At 37.5% G+C, this 25,409-nt stretch overlaps 1 protein-coding gene across 7 annotated transcripts in view; it reads left to right on the forward strand.

Annotated features, from left to right (window-relative positions):
• Positions 1-25,409, forward strand: part of EPS15 (epidermal growth factor receptor pathway substrate 15) — a 129,618-nt gene that overhangs the window by 16,928 nt on the left and 87,281 nt on the right. For all 7 annotated transcript variants that reach the window (XM_070609674.1, XM_070609676.1, XM_070609675.1 and 4 more), the window contains exons 2-5: positions 18,094-18,135; positions 21,166-21,255; positions 22,159-22,206; positions 25,288-25,383. In XM_070609674.1, the coding sequence (XP_070465775.1) occupies positions 18,094-18,135; positions 21,166-21,255; positions 22,159-22,206; positions 25,288-25,383 (276 nt within the window). The remainder of the gene's footprint in view (positions 1-18,093; positions 18,136-21,165; positions 21,256-22,158; positions 22,207-25,287; positions 25,384-25,409) is intronic.

The raw sequence follows: 25,409 nt of genomic DNA on the forward strand, positions 1-25,409 counted from the left end.
GTGTATTTCTTTCTGTACTTTGTTTCTGCCTGGTAATAACTGTAGAGGGTACCGTAGAGGGTACAGTTTATTTTTTACTTATTTATTTTTTTTGAGGAAGATTAGCCCAGAGCTAACATCTGCCGCCAATCCTCCTCTTTTTGGTGAGGAAGAGTGGCCCTGAGCTAACATCCGTGCCCATCTTCCTCTACTTTATATGTGGGAGGCCTACCACAGCATGGCTTGCCAAGCAGTGCCATGTCCGCACCCGGGATCTGAATGGGTGAACCCCGGGCCGCTGAAGCGGAATGTGCGTACTTAACCACTGCGCCACTGGGCCGGCCCTGGTACAGTTTATTTGAATACTTTCTTATTTGTCTTGCAGTCAGCTTAGTGCATCAGATACATTTTTGTATTTGGCAGTTGTGTTGTAATTTTTCTGTTTTTTTTCTTTCTTAAGACTAAGTTCCAGGAGGGCAAAGAAGTTATTCTATTTGTTCATCTCTGTATCTAGAGTGCCTAGTATAATAACACATAATAGATCAGCAATTGTTTGAATAAATGAGTGGTATGTTAGTATGTTCATATGTTATGTTAATAGTATCTTTTACTAAATCATGTAGATTATATAGTATAAATCATTTGCATAATATTCCAGTAGACCCTGAGCCAGGAGCTTTAAGCAAAATAAGTCATTTTAGATTTTTTAACGCTCCTGACTGCTTTCCCTCAGCAGTACCTTATCAAGTTTAATGTACATGTGAGTGCTCCAATCAGTTATTGTATTTTCTCCACTAGAAGTTGAAGCATATGATCCAATAATTATACAGAATACTTGAAAGTCAGACTAGATGAGTATTAACTCTGTACTCATGCACCAAAATTGTCCCCCTTTTCAATTCCATAGTAGAAATCCTTGTTCCTAGTACCTTCCAGATACAAGTTAAGCAATTAAAGCTTCTGGTCTAGGTAATTCTCTGCTGAGTCTGCATGAGTGATCAGTAGACAACTCCCAGAGCAATGTTTGCATTTTAAAAGAGAAGTTTGCTAAGTAGGCCAAATGATGAATTGGTGGAATGTGTATGGCTGAAGGTAACACACTAGTAATAGTTTACTAAACTAGGGATTGAAAAACAATAGATATTTTCACATTACAGTATAGGTAAGTTGAGAGTATTTTTCCAGTCAAAGGTTCAGTCATTTGGCTGAAAAAGAATGTTTTTTATTTCCTGGTTTTTTGATTATTTCCAGGAAAAGACAATGAAAGACTTGCAAGAATTGTGTATCATATGAAAATCAGTTGATATAATATACCACATTAATACAATGAAGGAAAAAAACCACATGATCATCTCAATTAATGAAGAAAAAGCATTTGACAAAATTCAACACCCTTTCATGATGAAAATACTCAATAAACCAGCAATAGAAGAGAACTTCCTCAATATAATAAAGGCCTTATATGAAAAACTGACAAGTAACATCATTCTAAATGATGAAAGGCTGCAAGCTTTTCCCCTATGATCAGGAACAAGACAAGGATGCCCACTTTTTTTTTTAAGATTTTATTTTTTTCCTTTTTCTCCCCAAAGCCCCCTGGTACATAGTTGTATTTTCTTCGTTGTGGGTCCTTCTAGTTGTGGCATGTGGGACGCTGCCTCAGCGTGGTTTGATGAGCAGTGCCATGTCCACGCCCAGGATTCGAACCAACGAAACACTGGGCCGCCTGCAGCGGAGCGCGCGAACTTAACCACTCGGCCACGGGGCCAGCCCCAAGGATGCCCACTTTTGCCGCTTCTATTCAACATAGTCCTGGAAGTTGTAGCCAGAGCAGCGAGGTGAGAAAAAGAAATAAAAGACATCCAAATTGGAAAGGAAGAAGTAAAATTATTTCTGTTTGTACATGACATATTTAAAAAAAATTTATTGTGGTAAATAATGCGTAACATGAGATCTACCCCTTAAGAAATTTTTAAGTGTATAGTAGAGTATTGTTAACTATGAGCACAATGTTGTACAGCAGATCTCTGGAACTTAAAAAATCTTGTATTACTGAGACTCTATACCCATTCAACAGCAACTCCCCATTTCCCTCTCCCCCCAGTCCCTGACAACTACCGTTCTACTTTTTGCTTCTGTGGTTTTTGCTACTTTAGGTATCTCATATGAGTAGAATCATGCAATATTTGTCCTTCTGTGAGTGGCTTATTTCACTTAGGATAATGTCTTCAAGGTTCATCCATGTTGTAACATATGACAGGATTTCCTCCTTTTTTGTGGCTGAATAATATTCCATTGTATGTATGTACCACATTTTCTTTATCCATTCATCTGTTGATAGACAATTAGGTTGTCTCTACTTCTTCACCATTGTGAATAATGCTGCAGTGAACATAGGAGTGCAAATATTGCATGTCAGTGGTAAACTCCCATTTTGTAAGTCATTACATTGATGAGACTTCCTTTTACCGAAGTCTTTGCTGTTTTGGAAATGAGAAATGGAATAACTAATAAACATGCAAAAATGCATGTTTTCTCAGTTCACTTTAAGATTTATTTAGGAAGTGGTGTTTATTTCAAATTATACTTGAGATAAAAAAGTGAGGTTGTGTGAATATATTTTTTAAAGTGTTAGGTCTGTAATATGAAAAAAATTGAAATAGCAAAGATTTCTGTTGGTTTATATTCTTTAGGTTAGGTCTATATGGTTCCAGATACTAGTCAAGAAGTATAAAACTCACTTTATCAGCCAGTGTTATCCATTTTTGTAATCCTTTTGTGTGAGTGATAGGAAATGCCAATTTTGTCTTAAGTCTCATCAATGTAAGAAAGGGAGTGTGTTAGCTTATGTAATTGAAAGGTTCAGAGTAGAGCTGGCTTCAGATGTGTTAGGGTCTCAATGATAACACTACTCAGTTTTTCCTTAATATTTTGACTCCAGTCTCAGGCAGCCTTCCTATTTGTAGCACTAAGATGATTGTAAAGCCTCAGGCTTGTGTACTTTATAACTCCAAGTCCAGTGGAAAAGAGAGCCTCTTTTCTGATAGCTCCCACAAATGAACTGAGATTTTCTCTGATTGGACTGACTAAGGTCACGTTTTTCCCCGAAACAGTTGTTATAGAGAGTGGGTTGAAGAGTAAGTTTGTCAGAAAGAATTGAGGTTACTGATTGTTATGGGTTGAATTGTGCCCCTCTTCTCTCCCCTAAATTCGTATGTTGAAATCCTAACCCCAGTACCTCAGAATGTGACTTTACTTGGAAATAGAGTCATTACAGATGTAATTAGTTAAGATGAGGTCGTACTGGACTAGGGTGGGCCATTAATCCAATATTAATGGTGTCCTCATCAAAAGGAGAAATTTGGACACAGACATGCACAGAAGGAGAACACCATGTGAAGACTGGAGTTACGCTGCCACAAGCCAAGGAACTACCAGAAGTAGGAGAGAGGCCTGGAACAGATCCTTCCCGAGTGCCTTCAGAGGGAGTATGGCCCTGCCAACACCTTGATTTTGGACTTCTGGCCTTCAGACTGAGAGACAGTAAATTTCTGTTGTTCTAAGCTACCCAGTTTGTGGTACTTTTTTATAGCAGCTCCAGCAAACTAATACAGTGATCATAAATTTATAGTAGTACCAGTCTGTCCTGTTGAGTGACTTTCTCAGCTGTAGCCTCAAAGAAAAGAGGATAGTTGGGTTCATCCAGGTTTGGGATTTTCCTATACTGATATGACCAAAAGACAAGAGGAGCAAGGGTATTTAGGTTATTGCCAAGAAGATTATTGAAATGATGCATCATAGAATCTAAACTGAATGAGGAGGAAAGTAAAGCAAAGAGAAGGTCTGGTCTGATGGATCAGGGTCAAAATGAAAGGGTCCATGGATAACAGGTCTTAGAGAGGTCAAAGGATGATAACTTGAAAGAAGAGATTATCGTTGGAAAACAAGATGCTTGAAATAATGATTTAGGAGATAGACTGCTTTCAGGTGCTCGTAGAAGGGCCAGGAAGGATGTTACCATGGTAGTAAGAGGATGACTGGACCGTAGCATAGGTCCACACTGGTGGTGCATTGTATAACTCTGTGTTTTGGGGAGACATTGGAATGAACGAGATCAAGGAAGTAAGAAGCCAGATTATTGGATGGGTTGTCCAAGTCTACGGTGAAGTCATCCAGTTTGATGGAGGTTTAGGGTGAAGAGGAAGACAATCAGCCAGGTGCCAAAGCATTAGATGAATGAGATAGAGAGGCCAAGAGGTTAAAAGATAACAGTAATAAGGAAGAGAGTAATTTTGTTGAAAGGAGAGCCTCAAAAGAGTAGTACTTTATTTTGTTTTTAAACAAGAAGTCAAGTACAGTCATGTGCCGCATAATGACATTTTGGTCAACGATGGACCACATATATGATGATGGTTCCATAAGATTAGCAATATATAGCTAGGTGTGTAGTAGGCTATATCATCTAGGTTTGTGTAATGATGTTTTATGTAATGTGTAATGTGTAATGAGGAACGTATCCTCATTCGTTGTTAAGTGACACATGATATAATGTGGACAAGCTGCACAGGTGAGCAAAGAGTATTTTAATCCCATTTCTAGAACCTGAGATAGGCAGGTTGTTAAACCGGACAGCTACCATTTGAGAAGGGAGGTGAGAGATTGAGTTTCATAGGGAATTGAAGGTAACATTCTGAGGAAAGATTGTGTCTGGCTTTCTCTTCGGGAGAGGACCAAGTGTTAGTTCATGTAGAGAGGTGGACGGAACATTCTAAGAAGAGGTTGAGGAAGTAAGGACTTGCCTTATGTTTTTCTTTCTCTCCGTACTAGACCAGTAAACTTGAGAGAAGGGACTATGTATAATTCGTTACTGTGCCTAGCTCAATCTTTGGCAAGTAGTAGGTTGTCAATAAATGTTGAATAAATGAATTTATACTCCCAGCAATATTTGAGAATTTACTGCAAGAAGAAATTTCACTAGCAGTGATTCATTCAACTAATATTTATCGCGGGCTTCCATATATAGGTGCTATGCTAGATATTGGGGATATGATGGTGAACAAGATAGATGTGGGTTTCTGCTCTCAAGGAGCTCGTATTATAGTGAGGGTGACCAAAAAAACACGCACATACAAAATAAAAACAAGTTGTAATAAGATCTTTGAAGGAGACAAGGCTGAGGTAGAAAATGTGAGAAGAGGACCTACGTTTTTTTTTTTGGCTGAGGAACATTTGCATTGAGCTAACATCCATGCCAATCATCCTGTATTTTTTAGTATGTGGGCTGCCAGCACAGCATAGCTGCTAACAGTATTGTAGGTGTGTGTCCAGGAACTGAACCCAGGCCGCCGAAGCGGAGTGCGCTGAATTTCACCACTCAGCCACAGAGGACTGGCCCAGAGGACCTACTTTCTGATGATCAGAAAGTCTCTGAGTGGGTAACATTTAAGCTGAGTCCTAAAGAAAATGAAGACATTAGCCGTGCTTTTCAGGAGGAGAGAATGACACATGCAAAGGCTGAGTTGAGACAGTTTGCTCTTTTAGAAGAACTGAAACATCAGAGTGAAGTTAGTGGCCCTGGGTGAGGCTGGATAATGCAGGGAGTTGAAGCTATGGCAAGGAGTTTGTATTTTATTTTTTGTCAAATAAGATACCATTGAGGGGTTTAAACAGAAGAATGTTATGTCCTGATTTATATATTTAAATGACTACTGTGCCATCTATCTGGAGAGAAAAATAGGCAAGAATAAAAGCAGATGGGATGGATAAAATGTTGTAATAGTCAAGACAAGATATGGACTAAGATATGGAGAGAAGTAGATGAGTTCAACATGACTTGGAATTAGAGTTGTTAGGACTTGCTCATAGAGTGAAAATTGAGAGTGAGGGACAGGGTAACTCTTAGGTATTTAGGTATTTGACTTGTGCACCTAGGTGGTTGGTAGTGGGAGAGGAATAGGTTTTTGGAAAAAGAAAAATACAAGTTCTGTTAGATGTTTGGGAAACATCCAAGTGCAGATGTAAAATGGATGGTTAATATATAAGTTTGAAGTTCACAGAGGAGGTCTGAACTAAAGGTATCAATTTGGTGGTCATCAGCATAAGTAGTTTTAACTATGGGAATTGATGTAATCATCTGGGTTAATGTAGAAAAAGGATGTGAGAGATGAGGTTGGGAATATCCTTTGTGAAAGGTAAAGTGCTGTACAAATGTGGGAAATAGTTATTCTGTTTCATTTGTTCCTTGTATGAATTTTTATAAATCCATGTATTTTTCGTGCTTAAAAATAATACTTCTTCCAGTGATTTCTGTTCATTTTGGACTGGCTAGAACGGCATATGTAGCACTCACTGTCTTCTGATGAGAGACCAGAGCTACTTTTCGTCATTCTTTGTTACTTTGCCACCTAGATTTTTGATCAGGTTGAATTGGATTGAACAAAAGCTAGCCCTCCATTGTTGGTGTGAGTTGCTCGTATTGTCTGTTTATACCCATTGTTTTTCAGTGGTATATAGCTGTGCGATCTTTTGAAGTTCTTTTGCCTGCTCTTTTGCCTGCTGGCCCCGAATGTAAACGATGTTGAGGGCAGGAGCCCTATGTGATTTTTGTAACCCCAGACACCTAAATCTATTGTTCTGTCTGTAGAAGGCATCCAGAGTTGTGGATGACAGAGCTGAGGGTTAATGCTGTGCATTCTTTAAGGATCTGCACAACTGGCTGCTTGTGTTTCCTTGAACTCCTCCTCCCCACCAGCTCTAAAGATGAGAACTGCTCTGCTTTCTTTCTTTTTTTTTACTACCTGGTATACTTTGGTGTTAGGTTACCTATGTGTTAATTTTTGCTAGATTATACTGTGCTAAGAAACAACCCCAAATATCAGGAGCTTACAATAACAAAGGTTTATTTATTGCTCACGTTGTAGATTCCATAGTAGTCAGCTATCGTTCTACTTCATAGTTCTTTTCCATTTCAGGATCTAAGCTGAAGGAGCACCCCCTGTTTGTGACATACTGTTTTCTTGGCAGAGAGAAAAGAGTAAGAGCTGGTGAAAACACAATAGCTCTTAAAGCTTTTCCTTGGAACTGAAACTTTCTCATATTTCAGTGGCCAAAGTAAGTCACGTGGCCAGGCCAACAGTAGGGTACCCACAGAGGCACTAAAAATCACATGGCAACAGGCAGGGATGTTAATACTCTTATAAGAGGAGAATAAATGGTTGAGAATTACAATGCAGTCTACCAGAGCTTAGGGTGGTATACTATGCTATGTTTCTGTAATAACTTTTTTCTTAGTAAAGTTTATTATACTTTACATGATTTTTTTCTTAATAAAAATAGCAGTGCTCTCTCTTTTTTTTTTTTTTAAATCTTTTTTGTGTTAGTTAGGATATTGATTCAAGCCAAAATCACAGTGGCTTAAACAAGAGAGAGTTTCTCTCTCTCAGGTAGCTGTCCAAGTAGGCTAAGTGGTGTGGGGCTGATATGGCAGCTTCATAATAGTGTCAGGGACCTAGGCCCTCTTTCTCTTGATGCTTTTTTATTCTCAGTCATGTGTCCCATCTCTCACTCTGGACAACTCCTTCATGTTCTGCCACCATACCTGCATTCTGACCAGCTGGAGGAAAGGCTGGGAGGTAGGAGGCATTCTCCTTCCCTGCAGGTGCACAGCCTGGGAGTTGGACACATTATTTCCTTTCAGATTTCACTGAGGAGAGCTGGGATTTCGGGAGAGGCTGGGAAATGCAGCTTTAGCTATGTGTCCGCATGTCCAGGTAAAGCTTAGGGATACTATTGCTAAAGAAAGAAGACAAGAAAGGATATTAGAGAACAACTAGCTATCTCTTTTTATTTCAATTAATTGAATTCATAGAAAACCCATGAAAAATAGGGGGCTGGCCCCGTGGCCGAGTGGTTAAGTCTGTGCGCTCCGCTGCAGGCAGCCCAGTGTTTCGTTGGTTCGAATCCTGGGCACGGACATGGCACTGCTCATCAAACCACGCTGAGGCAGCGTCCCACATGCCACAACTAGAAGGACCCACAACGAAGAATATACAACTATGTACTGGGGGACTTTGGGGAGAAAAAGGAAAAAATAAAATCTTTAAAAAAAAAAAACCCATGAAAAATAGATATTATTAGCACTTTACAGATAAGGAGACAGGCTTTTCAAAGAGGTGAATATAAGTTGCTCAAGATCATACACCTAAGAAGTAATGGAATGGGCTTTGATTCTAGGCCTATCTGATAGTAAAACCTGAGCGTTTTTTTACAAAACTATGTTGACTTTCTAACTTCTCTTATTTACAAGCATTTAACATTTTTTCAGAGTAGTAATAAGTAGCTATTGACGGTTTAGAAGGAATTCTTACATTTATGAATATTTTACTTTGTGGCAACTGATAAGAGTTGATGATATAGCTAATGAATAAATAATTGCTTTTAAATTATGATAATGTTAGAATTTTAAAAGGTCAAATTTTGATTTTGACAACTTTAAAGTTTTCCTTTAGAAATTAATTTATTGCTAAAAATTCATATGCAGTTTTGCAGACTGATTTCAAATTTTTTGATTTTTATATTTTTCCTCAAATTGAAAATAGCGTTATTGTTCTAATTATAAAAGTAGGACATACTTATAAAAAAGTTTTCAGAGAATACCGTTTATAATCTCGTTATCCAGAGATAATCATTGTTCCCGTTTTAGCTATGCCTTTCAAATTTTTTTTTCTTTGCCTTCATTATGTATGTTGTGTATGTGTGATTTTTTTTTAAATCTAAAATTATCATATTTCATTTAAAAAGTGCCAGTTTTACTGAGACACACCAAAAAACACTCTGGTTATCTTGCTTGATGAGTGAATTGGCAATTTGGATGGCTTTTTCCATTGTCACTTAGCTGTATCGTGTTAGTATCAGCATAGGCTGTACTGTAGAATCACATTAGTGAGCTAGTACTTCCCCAGATGTATTTATGTAGTAACCAATGTGTCTGTAATGCAATGATTAATAAGGTACAGTTTGGAGCTTGGTATTTCTTACTGTGTATGATTTTTTTCCTGGGAATTGAAAATTCAACTGAATTGTCTTTAAAAATTAACTCTTCCTTATTGAGAGAATGTATTTTATTTGCTTTCTTTAGCAAAGTATTTACACCCTTGTCTGTAAGTAGGGTGAATATATAATTTTTCAACCAAACTGGGACATTTTTGAGAATGAAAGGGACATTACAAATATTTAAAATTCTGTGAGTTTTAAAAAATATTTATTTTTTTGGCCATCCAAATGGTTTTGTTACATTGGTAGATCAGTAAAATAATTCTATTCAAAGTGTGTTTTCAAAAGTAAAATTTTCTAAAACGTTTGTTCTGTATTACAACAAAATAAACTGTTTACGTTGATTATCAGAATGTTAAAAAACAGGCCTGGCCCCGTGGTCGAGTGGTTAAGTTCGCGCACTCTGCTGCAGGCGGCCCAGTGTTTCGTTGGTTCGAATCCTGGGCGCGGACGTGGCACTGCTCATCAAACCACGCTGAGGCAGCGTCCCACATGCCACAACTAGAAGGACCCACAGCGAAGAATATACAACTATGTACCTGGGGGCTTTGGGGAGAAAAAGGAAAAAAAAAAATCTTAAAAAAAAAAAGGAACTTTGTTTAAAAAAAAAAAGAATGTTAAAAAACATAAACAGAATAATTACTTTTGGTAATAATCATATTTTTTATCAGTTTCTGAGCCATATCTGTCTCTAATATTGTGTCACTAATACTTTTCTGAACAATGTAATTATTTTCCAATATAGTTTAACTAGTTTTAATTTTTACATAAAATTGTTTGTAATATTTTTCAGTTACACTTTTATGGTTTGTGGTTGTTAATCCTTTCAGTTAAATCTTCTCTATAACCAGTATTATTTTTAATGGCTAATATACTCTATGTATGTTGTGACTTACCTGGTTAGCTCAGGAAAAATTTTGCTAGATAGAGAATATTCTTCATTCTGATTTTTTCTTACTGAAAACAATGTTTGTCAGTTCCAGTATTTTCAGAGGCAGTGTCTTTTTGCCTCTCTTAAAGGTACTCTCTTTGCCAGACATTTTTTATTTTTTTTTTTAAAGATTGGCACCTGAGCTAACAGCTGTTGCCAATCTTCTTTTTATTTTCTCTTCTTCTCCTCCCAAAGCCCCCCAGTACATAGTTGTACATTCTAATTGTGAGTGCCTCTGGTTGTGCTATGTGGGACGCCGTCTTAGCATGGCCTGATGAGCGGTGCCGTGTCCTCACCCAGGATCCGAACTGGTGAATCTCTGGGCTGCCGAAGCGGAGCACGTGAACTTAACACTCAGCCACGGGGCCGGCCCCGACAAATGTTTTTATAAGATAAATCTTGTCATTAAGTTGTCCCTATTTATGATTATTTTACATGTTCTACTAAATTTAGATACTGCGAAATTGTAGGCTTTCATTACATTCCCGTACAGAATATAAATTTACCCCATTAAGAATAGGAAGACGTGCGGCTGGCCCTATCATTAAGTTTGTGCTTCTGCAGCCCAGGGTTTCCCTGGTTTGGATCCTGGGCATGGACCTAGCACCACTCATCAGGCTATGCTGAGGCAGCATCCCACATAGCACAACTAGAAAGACCTGCAACTAGAATATGCAACTACATACTGGGGGGCTTTGGGAAAAAAGAAGAGGAAAAAAAAAGAAAATTGGCAACAGATGTTAGCTCTGGTGCCAATCTTAAAAAAAAAAAATAGGAAGACTTTTGATGGAACTCCTACAATTTATTACAAAGTGTAATTATAGAAGTTCAAAATCAAATTCTGTATACTATTTGAGCTCTCATTAATTAATTTGTTCAGTTCTTCCCTTATTTTTGATAGATATGCTTCAATGTCTTGGCCAACTTTGTTTAAAATAATTGGTATTTGGTAAAAGCTGAAGTTTCTTTGGAGCTTTATTCATTGACTTTAATCATTCCTTAAAGATTTCCAGCTGATTTTGAACAATATGCAACCAATTTTTACAGGACTTGTTTTCAAAGATTCAATACAGAGACAGGTTGGACTCAGAAAGTCAGTTTTTCAAAGATTCCAGCCTTTAAAATATGATGATAGATTGCAAGTAGAGCACACGTATTATGATGTTGAAGTATTTCTTTGTATTCAGTACCATTTTTATTCTTAAAATTTTAACTGTGGATGTGTGAAAACCATTTGCAAATTTTTTTTGTTGAGGTTATGAGTTTATAACATTGTAAAACTTCAGATGTACATTATTATTTGTCAATCACCATATATATGTGCCCCATTACCCCTTATGACCACTCCCCAACCCACTTCCCCTCTGGTAACCACTCATCTGTTCTCTTTGTCCATGTGTTTGTTTATCTTCCACATATGAGTGAGATCAGGCAGTGTTTGTCTTTCTCTTTCTGGCTTATTTCGCTTAACATAATACCCTCAAGGTCCATCCGTGTTGTGGCAAATAGGATGATTTGGTCTTTTTTTATGGTTGAGTGATACTGCATTGTATATATATACCACATCTTCTTTATCCACTCATCAGTCGATGGGCACTTGAGTTGCTTCCACGTCTTGGTTATTGTGAATAATGCTGCAGTGAACATAGGGGTGCGTAAGTCTTTTTGGAATGTTGATTTCAAGTTCTTTCAATAAATACCCAGTAGTGGGATAGCTGGGTCATATGATATTTCTTAATTTTTCGAGAAATCTCCATACTGTTTTCCATAGTGGGTGCACCAGTTTGCATTCCCACCAGCAGTGTACAAGGGTTCCCTTTTCTCCACATCCTCTCCAACATTTATTTTTTGTCCTGGTAATTATAGCCATTGTAACGGCTGTGAGGTGATATCTCATTGTAGTTTTGATTTGCATTTCCCTAATAATAGATCTTTTCATGTGCCTGTTGACTATCTGTATATCTTCTTTGGAAAAATGTCTGTTCATATCCTCTGCTCATTTTTCGATCAGGTGGTTTTTTTTTTGTGGTTGAGTTGTGTGAGTTCTTTATATATTATGGAGATTAACCCTTTGTTGGATATATGATTTGCAAATATTTTCTCCCAGTTGGTGGGTTATCTTTTTGTTTTGTTCCTGGTTTCCTTTGCCTTGCAGAAGCTCTTTAGTTTGATGTAGTCCCATTTGTTTATTTTTTCTTTTGTTTCCTTTGCCCAAGTAGACATAGTATTTGAAAAGACGCTTCTAAGACTGATGTCAAAGAGTGTACTGCCTATATTTTCTTCTAGGAGTTTTATATTTTCATGTCTTCCCTTCAAATCTTTAATCCATTTTGAGTTAGTTTTTGTGTATGGTGAAAGAAAGTGGGCTACTTGCATTCTTTTGCATATGGCTGTCCAGTTTTCCCAACAACATTTATTGAAGAGGGCTTCCTTTCTCCATTGTATGTTCTTGGCTCCTTTGTCAAAGATTAGCTGTCCATAGATGTGTGGTTTTATTTCTGGGCTTTCAGTTCTGTTCCATTGCTCTGTGTATCTGTTTTTGTACCAGTACCGTGCTGTTTTGATTACTATAGCTTCGTAGTATATTTTGAAGTCAAGGATTGTGCTGCCTCCAGCTTTGTTTTTTCCTTCAGGATTGCTTTAGCTATTTGGTGTCTTTTGTTCCCACAGATGAGTTTTAGGATTCTTTGTTCTATTTCTGTGAAAAATGTCATTGGGATTCTGATTGGGATTGTGTTGAATCTGTAGATTGCTTTAGGTAGTATGGATATTTTAACTATGTTTATTGTTCCAGTCCATGTGCATGTAATATCATTGCTTTTCTTTATGTCATCACTGATTTCTTTCAATAATGTCTTATAGTTTTCATTATATGTGTCTTTCACTTCCTCGGTTAAATTTATTCCTAGATATTTTATTCTTTTGTTGGAGTTTAAATGTGATTGTATTCTTGAGTTCTCTTTCTGTTAGTTCATTATTAGAATATATAAATGCAACTGATTTTTGTAAGTTGATTTTGCACAGTGCAACTTTGCTGTGGTTGATTTATTTCTAATAGTTTTCTGATGGATTCTTTAGGGTTTTCTATATGTGGAATCATGTTGTCTGCAAGTGGTGAGAGTTTTACTTCTTCATTGCCAATTTGGATACTTTTTATTTCTTTTTCTTGCCTAATTGCTCTGGCCAAAACCTTCAGTACTATGTTGAATAAGAGTGGCGAGAGTGGGTACCCTTGTCTTGTTCGTGTTCTCAGAGGGATGGCTTTCAGTTTTTCCCTGTTGTGTATGATGTTGGCTGTGGGTTTGTCATATGTGGCCTTTATTATGTTTACTTTCTTTCTGTACCCATTTTATTGAGAGTTTTTATCATAAATGGATGCTGTATCGTGTCAGATGCTTTCTCTGCATCTATTGAGATGATCATGTGGTTTTTAGTCTTCATTTTATTAATGTGGTATGTCACATTGATTGATTTGCAGATGCTGAACCACCCCTGTGTCCCTGGTATAAATCCCACTTGATCATGGTATATGATCCTTTTAATGTATGGCTGATTCAGTTTGCCAATATTTTGTTGAGGATTTTTGCATCTGTGTTCATCAGCGATATTAGCCTGTAATTTTCCTTCTTTGTGTTCTCCTTGTCTGGCTTTGGGATCAGAGTGGTGTTGGCCTTGTAGAATGACTTAGGAAGTGTTCCATCTTCTTCAGTTTTTTGGAGTAGTTTGAGAAGGGTAGGTATTATGAATGTTTGGTAGAATTCTCCTGAGAAGCCGTCTGGTCCTGTACTTTTATTTTGGGGGAGGTTTTTGATTACTATTTCAGTCTCTTTATTTGTGATTGATCTATTCAGATTCTCTGTTTCTTCTTGATTCAGGTTTGGGAGGTTTTATGAGTCCAAGAATTTATCCATTTTTTTAGATTGTCCAATTTGTTGGCATATAGCTTTTCATAGTATTCTGTTATAATCCTTTGTATTTCTGTGGTATCCATTGTAATTTCTCCTCTTTCATTTCTAATTTTATTTATTTGGGGATTCTCTCTTTTTTTCTTAGTGACTCTGGCTGAGGGTTCGTCATTTTGTTTATCTTCTCAAAGAACTAACTCTTAGTTGCATTGATCCTTTTCTATTGTTTTGGTTTCTATTTCATTAATTTCTGCTCTGATTTTTATTATTTCCCTCCTTCTGCTGATTTTGGGCTTTGTTCGTCTTTTTCTGCTTCTGTTAGGTGTTGTTTAAATTACTTATTTGCGATTTTTCTTGTTTGTTAATGCAGGCCTGTGTTGCCCGGCAGTTGTGCCGTCCATTGGAATCTGTGCCGACAGGGCCTGTCTGTGTTTGTCTACTGGCCGATGCTGCTTTTCATACATAGGTTCAGGCACTTTGACGGGGATCCCCTGCTCTGGCTGACTGGCTAAGCTGGTGCACCAAGTGGGAGACAGGGAGAGGCGGTTTCTTTCACGTGTATGATCCTCTGCTGCGCTCACTCGGTGCCCACCTGAGCTGCTCAGCTTGGTGTGGATGCTCCCGTGATTGCTTAGCCACCTCAGTGTGGAGTGTTCCCACAGGCTAGGAGGCAACTCTGAGAGACAAGTGTTCCTGTGGAGGGCTGCCTTTTCCCCCTTCTCTCAGAGTCACTTGCCAGCTGCAGCACGATGTTCTGTGCCCTAGATCACTGCCACTTGAGAAGGGGAGGAGATCCACTTACTTTCTTCCTCTGCCTCCCGGGGCAGTTCAGCACCTTCACCTTCAGACGTTTGGCTGTGTGGATCTCTCAGACATGTATTGTGTTGTGTGAATGTGCTCTGTTGGTTTATGAATGTCCTTTTCATTTTATCTTGAGGGGGTCAGACGAAGGGAAGGGCTCTCTCGCCATGATGCTGATGTCACTCTCCCATTTGTAAATTTTTATAATTGCACCTAACTCATTAACAGTGATGTTAGTAGAGCTCCATGATAAATAGAAATAGCCTCAAATGTTTTATGAAAATTCTGTCTATTTTCTGGAGAAACTAAACTTTAGTACTTAATTTTGTGTTAAACATACAGTCTCTTCTTCTTTTATTAATTTTTTTTATTTCTTAAAGATTGGCACCTGAGCTAACAACTGTTGCCAATATATTTTTTTCTTTTTTTCCCCCTGCTTTATCTCCCCAAATCCCCCTGGTACATAGTTGTAGGTCCTTCTAGTTGTGGCATGTGGGACGCCACCTCAACATGGCCTGACAAGGCAGTGCCCTGTCCGCACCCAGGATCCGAACTAGCGAAACCCTGGGCCGCTGCAGCAGAGCACGTGAACTTAACCACTCGGCCATGGGGGTGGCCCCCTAGTCTCTTCTTCCTTTTTCCTGAAAGGGCTTATTGGATAATAAAAAATGATTGCCAAACAGCAAAATAAATAAGTAGTTGTAGGTTTAGACCATACAATAAATGACAAAGCTACCTCAAGAATTTGCAGATTATTGACTCTTCACATGTACTTCATTTGCGCCTAACCTGTAATTTCCTACTGACTTAGCCATCTGGTGGCCTGGTGCATCTTGTAGGTCATTGCACATGTCACTGTACTGACTGGCACACCAAAAAGCCAGCAGGAGCTCCAGTGTCAGTTACTTTTTCCACTGTCTTGCAAGGCTGTAAGGAGTTAGCTGTCCATGGTTCCTTGTGTCTGAGGATACTTTTCAATGAATCTTCTCCATGATGTCCTTGAAAAGAAGGTGTTGGTTATGTTGTATCTATAAAGAATCGGGAAAAGAAAGATGAAATTATCACTAGTTCTCTTTCAGATTTCATCACTTGTTCAAGTGGTTGGAATACTTAGACACTGCTAGCTGATACCTTGGCCAGAAGCTAAATGTAGGAACTGGCCTGGTGGTTTAGTGGTTAAGTGCACAGGCTCCACTTTGGCTGCCCAGGGTGCACAGGTTCAGATCCTGGGTACGGACCTATACACCGCTCACCAAGTCATGCTGTTGTGGCGTCCCACATACAAAAAATAGAGGAAGATTGGTACAGATGTTAGCTCAGGGACAGTCTTCCTCAAGCGAAAAGAGGAAGATTGGCAATGCATGTTAGCTCAGGGCAAGTCTTCCTCACCAAAAAGAAAAAAAATTAGATGTATACAGTAGAGGTATACTAAATCCATTTTCATTTATTTTAATGTAGTGATTAATAGTTCATTTAAGAAAATGAGAAACCTGAGGTAAATGGTAAACTGAATGGGATGCTCAGACAACAGATTGTACATCAAGACTGTCCTGAGCTAAGCAGAGCATATGGAATCAGCATGGTATTGTGAAGGAGCAAGAAGCTTGGAGTGGGACAGACCTGTGTTTAAGTGCAGGCTCTGCCATTTAAAAGCTTGGACAAGTGACCTCTGAAACTAGGTGTATTAGAGTTCTCCAGAGAAACAGAAGCAACGGAATATACACATGCACATGCTCTCTGATTGATTTTTAAGGAATTGGCTCATGCAATTCTAGAGGCTGGCAAGTCTTAAATCTGCAGGGCAGGCCAGCAGGCTGGGGACCCAGGGAAGAGTTGATGTTGCACCTGAGTCTGAAGGCATTGTGGAGGCAGAATTCTTTCTTCTTCAGGGGACCTCAGTCTTTTCTCTTAAGGCCCTCAACTGTTTAGGCGAGGCTCACACACATAGTGGAAGGTAATCTGCTTTACTCAAAGTCTACTGATTTGCGTGTTAGTCACATCTAAAAAAAATACCTTTACAGTAACATTTGGACTGGTGTTTGATCAAACAACTTGGTACCATGGGCTAGCCAAATTCACACATAAAATTAGTGTTCACACTATGTTTCCTCATTTGCAAACTAGGGTGATAATATGTGACTCACAAGGATTAAGTATGGTAGTATTTATAAAGCACTTAGCATAATATCTTGTTGAAGTAGGCACTCAGTGAATGTTTGTTTCTTAATCCAGTCTTGTACCCATTAAGGCTATAGGCTCAACCTTGAAGCTTGAAGATTTTTTCCCTGTTTAGCTTTGTATTTCTAATTAAGACTCCCTTGTCCCCTCATCTACTTAGTAAGTCCTGTCAAATCTATCTTATAAATTTTTCTTCAAATCGTACCTTTCTTTTCTGCCATTGCCAGTATTCAGGTCGTCTGCTGGGCCATTAAAATTGTTTCCTAAGTAGCCCTCTACCTTCCATCCTACTTTCCCTCTTCACATATAAATAATCAGTTAAAATTAATACTGAGTTAAAAACTCTTGAATTTGTCCCCCTTTTCTTCCTCATTTTCTTTACTTTTACCTTGGCAGATGAAGCCCCTCATAAGGTGTCTTCTACAAAATTTCACAGCCTTATCTCCAATCCTTGTCACTATTTGAACTCCTTCCTATTCTTTTCAAACATAACTGAGCTTTCTGTTGATTGCATGCGTTTGTGCATGCTGTTACTTCTTTATAGACTCACCCTCTCCCCTTTCCCCCATACTTCAAATTCTTGTACTGATGTCATCCTCATGAAGAACTTCCTAGATTCTCTTCCTGGTTCCAGAACACTCTTACACATTCATGTATAAGCGAACCTGAGCCTTCAAACAGTGATGCTCTTAAACTACCTTTCAGATGAGATAGTAAATCTGTTCATTAGCTAACCAAGGAAGCTTTTGAACTGTGGTGTGAATTGATTGGCACTCTCTACCCACAAGCATTTCAGATTGGATGATATCAGTATCATCTTTCTGTACGTCAGTTTGTGTATTCATTCATTGAAGTGGTTTTTTGAGTTTTATTCCTAGGTACCTTGGGCACTTGGGTAGAGGCTGAATGCATAAGGCTTTGGGCATTTCAACTGTCTTTAACCAAAGCATTTCACCCCTAATTTATGTGTTGGATTTCTGGGTAAAATTTTACGTGAAGGAAAAGAGTTGTGATGTCAAAAATAGCTTTAAAATTCTTGTTTTATGTCTTGTCTACCGGATTCTTAGTAATCTATATGGTTGCTTTCATTCACTCCCCTCCCCCACAAAAGAAACAAAACCAAACTTTGAAATCAAGGATATTTTAATCTTATGCATCTTCGTTTCTCAAACATCTGTTGAATGAATGCAAGTATATTTATAGAAGTTATTGAATAGCATTTAATTTTTAATTATTTATTTATTTTAGTTATCAAGTGGGAATCCTGTATATGAAAAGTATTATAGACAGGTAAGATTTTTGTTTCTTTGTCTTCTTAGATTGAACATTAAATACACTTCACCTCTTGATTGTGTACATGCAGATTACCAGCCAGCTGGATAAATTTGACATGTCCTGTTTTCAGTTTCTTGTGCTTTGGCCTCCTGCATTGAGTACTTAATGCTTTTGACAAGCTCTCAGAAAGATGAAGGAAAGATGATTAAGCCAAAACATTTAATTGTCTTAAAAATCCATATAACTTTAGATATGTTCATCTAGATATAAATATCCAAATTAATTTATAAGCCAAATAGAAATGACTTTCATGTTGTTTTTAAGACTTATTAAAGTTTAATTTTCACAAAGTTAAAACCATGACACTCATACAAATATAAAATGAACATGTGTCAAGGATTTTCTTCAACTCGTTAATTACTGGGAACCAGAAGATGTCAAAATGAGAATATGAGTTATAGAGATATATATTCTACACCAGACAAAATTCATTTCATTGGTATGAACAGGAATCATTTGCATTGCTATCTGTCTACCCCTACAGAGTGTAGAATAACATAGTCAGTAGAAAGTCAGTTAGGAGTGCATACCATAGATCAGATAATCTCCTAAGGGTATAGACAGTCTCATTTGCCCATTTCCAAATATTGGATCATTTTTCCTAACAATCTTCTCCTTAGTTTGTGATCAGGATTACAGAAAAGGCTAGTCTCATTATGTTTGACCTGGCTGTCTGCGTAGTTGCAGCAAGTGTTAATGAACCATTATAGATCTCCTTGAGTGTGACTTGCAAATCTAGAGCCATACACTCACTATTTAACAGCTTCTAAGACCAAAGGATTAATTTCTGCCTGAAATTTCTAAAGAATCTCAGATTATACTTTTTAAAGCCTCTGTTATTTGTTCCTCTATCTTGAGGCTAGGATCCAAACCTTAGAAATTCTCTCCCCCATATTTCACCTGTAGCACATATAAATTTGAGTGAATTTATCTCGTCTTGAGGTTTCCCATATCTGCTAAAGTTCCTAGCCTGGTAAGTGAACCTTGCTTTACTACCTGAGAGACTGGGACCTTCTAAACCAGGTTGCAGGCCAGTTTTCTTGGGAGAGCTTTGCAGACATTGGCTCCACATAAAGTCAATCCTTATTCCTTAATAGTGGTTTGTTCTAGCTGAATAAAAGAGAATCATTCTCAAATATGGCCTTGTTTTGCAAAGTCTGTTTACTCTATTATATCCTGATAAAAAGAAGGACAAATTGTTATTTAACCTATGTAATAATTATATTGCCATAAAAAAGTAAGGACATTCAGTCAAAGATTTTTTTTTTTCTTTCACTTCTGAAGGGTCAGTGAGAATCAAATACTATTGAAAACTATTTCATTCACTTTATAAAAGCAGAGCTTACTAAATTGAGGGTTAGAGATAGTGTAAGAAAAAGAAAGGGCATTTCCACATATCCATTAGAAAATAGAGTATTAAAAGTACTACCAACAGTATTCCAAGTAAATAACCATAATTAAATTTTCCTCAACAGTTCATTCACTCCTGTGTGATTACTTCTTGGTTCCCTGCATCTTGAGTCAGGAGTCTGCTTTCATGAAATATATCTACTTCTGGACTGCAAAGAGTTCTAGAAATTCTGACTTAGTCTACCAGCACAATCTGAAAGTTGTTCAACTGTTATCAACTCAGAAGTCTTTACCCAAAAGTCTGTATTTTCAAGTGTTAATAATTCAGTGTACATGCATGAGGTTTTGAGACTGACTGTCTTTGTTGAAGACTCATTCTAGCTGGTACCTTATGACACAGCATTTAGGCAAGCATCACAGTAAACAGAAACTGCCTGTAAATGACAAAAACTAAATGGCGCTGTTTATTATAGTAACTGAAAGAATGGAAGATAGTAAAATTCTTTATTGGAATACAGTACATAAGTATTTCATGAGAGTTTGGTCAGTATTTTCCCTGAGTGCCTCTGTATTTAGGGTTTGCTGGTGGTAGGTGTTCCTTTTTTCCCCCCATCCTGGTCAGGAAGTGGGCAAAGAAAAGGAGTTCTGGAAAATTCTGGAGGCAGGTTTCCCAATCCTTTTCGTACTCCCTTGTTACCCCAAATTTGGATTGGGCAATTCTTTATTTTTGCTGAGTGCCTGGTTTATCCCATGTTGTAGCACTTGAAAGAAAGGATTTTTCTTTTGCTCCTTTGCTGGAATTAGGCTGTTTGGAATGCTTTGTATATGTTTACAAGCAAACTTAATCTTTTAACTAAACCAGAGAAACATCTAGCTCACAAACATCCTAGTATCATGTTACATTGCCTGTGACTTTTTAAAATTTACTTTTCGTTTTTAGAAAATAGAACTTTACTTTAGGAAATCTTTACAGAAGTGAGAATCATTATTTTCTTGAACTGTTTTTCTGTTCTTGGTGACCTCATTCTGTCTTAAAGGAAAGTCCCCATCAGTTAAAATGATGTGTCCCTTAAAGTGCTTTAGGAACCTCACAGTTTTAAAAATGTCTCTTTAAGTTTGTTAAGGAATCATTGCTGGTTTTAGAGCTGATGCTGCTTTGATTTTTTTTTTTTAAGTGTTGCGGTTTCTAAGAGTAAGTATGAAAGCAGAAGTTAATGATTTTAGGATGTTTGAAAAATCAGATAACACATACAACTATTCCCATTTATGAAAAGACCTCTCCAGGAAATGCTGCCCTTTTCCTCCTATTACCTTTCATGTATACTGGAATTTCAATGGCAACTATAGAAGACTTGGAGTCGGATGTGTGTTAATGTTGTGACTCTACTAATTTGCTCTACTTTCTCTGAGCTTCAGTTTTCCCATTTATATAATGGGTGTGATAAAAAACTTTGTAAATTGCCCGTGCTGCCGAGATAGTAGTCTACTCATATGGTTTTCTGCATGTTCCTTGACCTTTGTTAGTCAAAGGATTCCTGTTCCCTTTTTGAAAAAGCCAGTTCCTAAATCACAGGGAGGAAGGCAGGTAAATGATAATTTTGTCTTTGTTGTTAACTTACAGTTTGTATCTTTCAGGTTGATACAGGCAATACTGGAAGGGTATTAGCTTCTGATGCTGCTGCTTTCCTGAAAAAATCAGGGCTTCCAGACCTGATACTTGGAAAGGTAGTATTTGTTCATTATAACTAGATTATAATGAATATTTAGTAGTGTAGATAAATTTGATGCAAATTCAGAAAGATACCGTCAAGAAACTTAGAGGTTAGAACTATGTTATAGTAGAAGTTACAGTAATGAGATGGAGGAAATTTGTGGTGTAGTGATTTCCCCTCTTGAAAAGTAAGATGCTTTTTAGATTTTTAGAAAACAAATTAACTTTTTAGTAGGATGAATGAGGAAGAAATAGTACATTTGGCTATTGTGGGGACAAACAGTGCAGACTGGGACCCTTGTCACTCACTCTGAGTTGGCTCTATCATTACTTCCTCTGTTATAACTGTCTCTAACTGTGTTTAACATGTGGTAAATAGGGGAGGTGATGAGAAGCTTAGGAAAGAATGCAGAGAGATGGGAAGTCCCTCTCCTGGCCTGATCTCCTGGTGAATCCTTATAGATGATATTGATATGTATTTCAAAACCCTGAAAAATAATCATTATTAATAATTTAGCTATTCACAAATAAACATATTTACAAATGTTACAAATAAATTATTCACAACAATAAGTATTTCAACTTACCCATAAGAAAGAATATCATCTTATGAGGATCTAAAATCAAGCTAGTATGTTCTAGTAGAAAGAGCATTGGACTTGGAGTTAGAACCTGTATTTTAGTTCTTTCCCAGATTCCTTGAATGTTCTTAAGTAAGTCTCTTAAACTCACTGGGCCTTAGTATCTTTGTGAAGGATTGCATTAAATGATCTTTAAGGTTTCTTTCTACTTTTAATTCTGTGATTCTTAAATCTGACTACCAAGGAGCATGATGTTGTAAATTGCAGGGATTTAATTTATCTTTAAGATGATTTTTGTTTAAAATATAGATTGATACTTTTTTTCCTAAATTTCAGATTTGGGATTTAGCTGACACAGATGGCAAAGGTCTCCTGAACAAACAAGTAAGATTCAGACAATTGTTATGAAAATATTTTTGAGTGATTCAGAATAAAAAATAGCCAGGAGTTTTTTGTATTTTTAAGCTAAGAATTTGTTTTTACCACCAATAGGGTTTTGCAAGGGCAAGTGTCATAAAAATGGAAATATTTCCAACCAGTAGACATTAAAGTAACTAATTCTCAAAGATTACTGTTAATTTGGTGACCTTGTTCTCCTGGAGTGTGTTAGTCTGCTTGGGATGCTCTAACAAAATACCACAGACTGTGGGTGGGTGACTTATAAATAGCAGAAATTTATTGCTCACAGTTCTGGTGGCTGGAAGTCTGAGATGAGAGTGCCAACATGGTCTGGTGAGGACTCTTCCAGGTTGCAGATTTCTCGTTACATAGCAGAAGGGCTAGGGATCTCTCTGGACCCTCTTTTATAAGGCACTACAGTCATGTACTGCATAACGATGCTTTGGTCAGTGATGAACACATATATGATGGTAGTCCCATAAGATCAGTACCATATAACCTAGGTGTGTAGTAGGCTATACCATCTATGTTTGTGTAAGTACACTCTATGATGTTTACCTAACGACACGTTTCTCTGAATGTATCGCGGATCCTTGTGGTTAAGGGATGGGTGACTGTCATCACATTCTTGAGGGCCCCACCCTAATGGCTTAAGCACCTCCCAAAGGCCCTACCTCCTAATACCATTATCTTTGGGGGACAGGATTTCAATATATGAGTTTTAGGGGGATGCCGTTCAAACAATAACATGGAATTTATTTTTCTCAGTCATTCAGAGAGACTTTGCTCTCTGTATTTTAATTAAATTTTGTAAGTGTACAGGGTTATAAATAAAAGTGGATGTTATTACTTAAGTGTTAAGATGGTATTGCCCCATATGTTTGAAAGGAAGCTCTTGATTAATCAAATCTGAGTATTCTGGTCTAGGTCTTACTTCTAACGTATAAACCAAAAAATGGTTTACAGGCCAGAAGTAAGCCCTAGACCAGAAATATGTAAAAGTGGTTGTGAGTGTTGGACACTATCAGTGTACTTGAAGTTCTGCTTGTTGGGGATGGATTTCAGAGTTCTACAGGATCGAATTCAAAGCTTGCTACATGCTGATACATTGGCTGAGCATTGCTACTCAAAGCTAATTCCCCCCTAAAGGGATAGCTGAAGCAGTATCAAACTCAGAAAAGGGATGGGAAAAATTAGTTGAGAATACTCAGTCTCTTAATTAAGATTCCAGGGCTAGATTGTAGTCCCCATTAGAGCCCTTGGGCAGAAGGAGCAGTTTGGCACACTGGAGGTGCAGAAAAACTAAATTCATATGGGTACCCAGGGTGCTCTGCACTCAGTCAGCAAATATTTGTTGAGTATGTGTTTTGACCAGGCTTTGGCAATACAGAGGTGAACATGACAGACGTGGTCCCTATTTTCATGAGTTTACAGTGTAATAAATTCTTCACTGATATTCCTGGACTTAAGGTGTTGAGTTTGAGTTGTCTTTATTACATCCAGGTGACTGGATTTATGGGTCTACAGTTAAAACTTTGATGTTTGCATTGGAGGAATAGATTTCTGAATTAACATATGAAAGAAAAAAAATTCCTCGATACTTCCTGAGTTTCTGTGTGCCAAAAGTGACGATAGGTGCTTTTTTCCTATAGTATGGTTTTTATTTTGTTCCTCACAATACGTTACAAGGTAGGTATTATCCCTTCTCTTATACAAGAGTTTTATTTAACTTGCCCATGGCCTCACAACTTCTAAGGAGCACAAGTGGCATTTAATGGGGGACTATTTCACTTCAGATCTGATCTATACTATGGAAGTGGGCCTGATTACCTAACAGTAATTGAATCTCACATAGAATGAGAAGAAAAAGAGGATTAATGTTGGAATACTTAGAATACGAGCATTTAAAGGTTGGAGGAGGTGTTGACTCCAAGCAGAAGAGACTCAAAGGTCAGAGGAGAGCTTTATGAAGCTCTGTTGGTGGAGGAGAGCTTCAGGGAGGAGCATATTGTCCAGGCTGCCAAAGAAAACAAGTAGGATGAGGCTTTTTTTTTTTTAGAGTCTATTGTATTTGGTAGCTAGCAGGTTATTTGTGACACAGGCAGTAGTTTCTCTTGTTAATTGTGGGAATTGAAGTCAGAGTGCATAGAAGCTTGTGGAGTGAATGAAAAGAGACGGAGAGATCTTGAAATAGCATTTTCTCAAGAAATTTATGAGTGAAGGCAAAGTATTATATAAAGTAGACAACCTGCAAGGTTCTAAGAATATGTTAGGAATTGGGTACGAAGGGTATAGGTGAGTGTAGGAGGTTTGAGAGAAGTGGTGAAAGGTTGATTGCATCGGCAGTTGTACTAGAGTATTGACAAGTTGCAAGTAATTATAAGTGGAGTGAGGACTTTTATGTCTATTTCCAGACCTGAATGTAACTCACAACAGCTGAAAACCAGTTGCTTCAGCATCTTTGTTTGTATTTATTACATTTTGACCCAGACTTCAAATGCCAAAAATCCAAGGACCTTTGGGAGAGATTTACAAGTATTTTGAAGTCAAGCAGTTATATAATTGTTTTAGATGCTGCACATTTATTCTCTGTAGCTTTTCTGGAATAGCAATGGTTGATCCACTTTCAAAATTTATAATCTCCAATCCACAGATGACTTTTGATAACATTTAGGTACTATTTTCTTCTAGGCTTTTCTTCAGATTCTTTTTTCTCTCTTAAATGATAAAAAACATTTCTTAACATCATTAAATGTTATTTGAAGCATGATTGTTAATTTTGCATGATTTCCACTGTATGTATCACAATTTGTTTATTTTTCCTTTTATATTGAGACTTTTTTCTATTTGTTAGGAACATCTTTGTACATAAATCTCTTCCCAATTTTAAAGCAAGTATTTTTCAAGCAAATGTACTGTTATATTTGTTGCTACATAAAAACCTTGGAGTAATTGCAAAATGTTTTATATTTTCAGATTATAAGTATGTGTGTAGATAGACGGACAGATGGATGAATGAATAGATAGATAGATAATGCTCTTAACATTCATACTTTTCTTTCTCAGGAATTCTTCATTGCTTTGCGTCTTGTGGCATGTGCCCAGAATGGATTGGAGGTTTCACTGAGTAGCTTGAACCTGGCTGTTCCTCCACCAAGATTTGTAAGAAATGCTTTTAAATTTAAATT

The sequence above is a fragment of the Equus przewalskii genome, chromosome 2, assembly GCF_037783145.1.
Source record: "Equus przewalskii isolate Varuska chromosome 2, EquPr2, whole genome shotgun sequence".
NCBI lineage: Eukaryota > Metazoa > Chordata > Mammalia > Perissodactyla > Equidae > Equus > Equus przewalskii.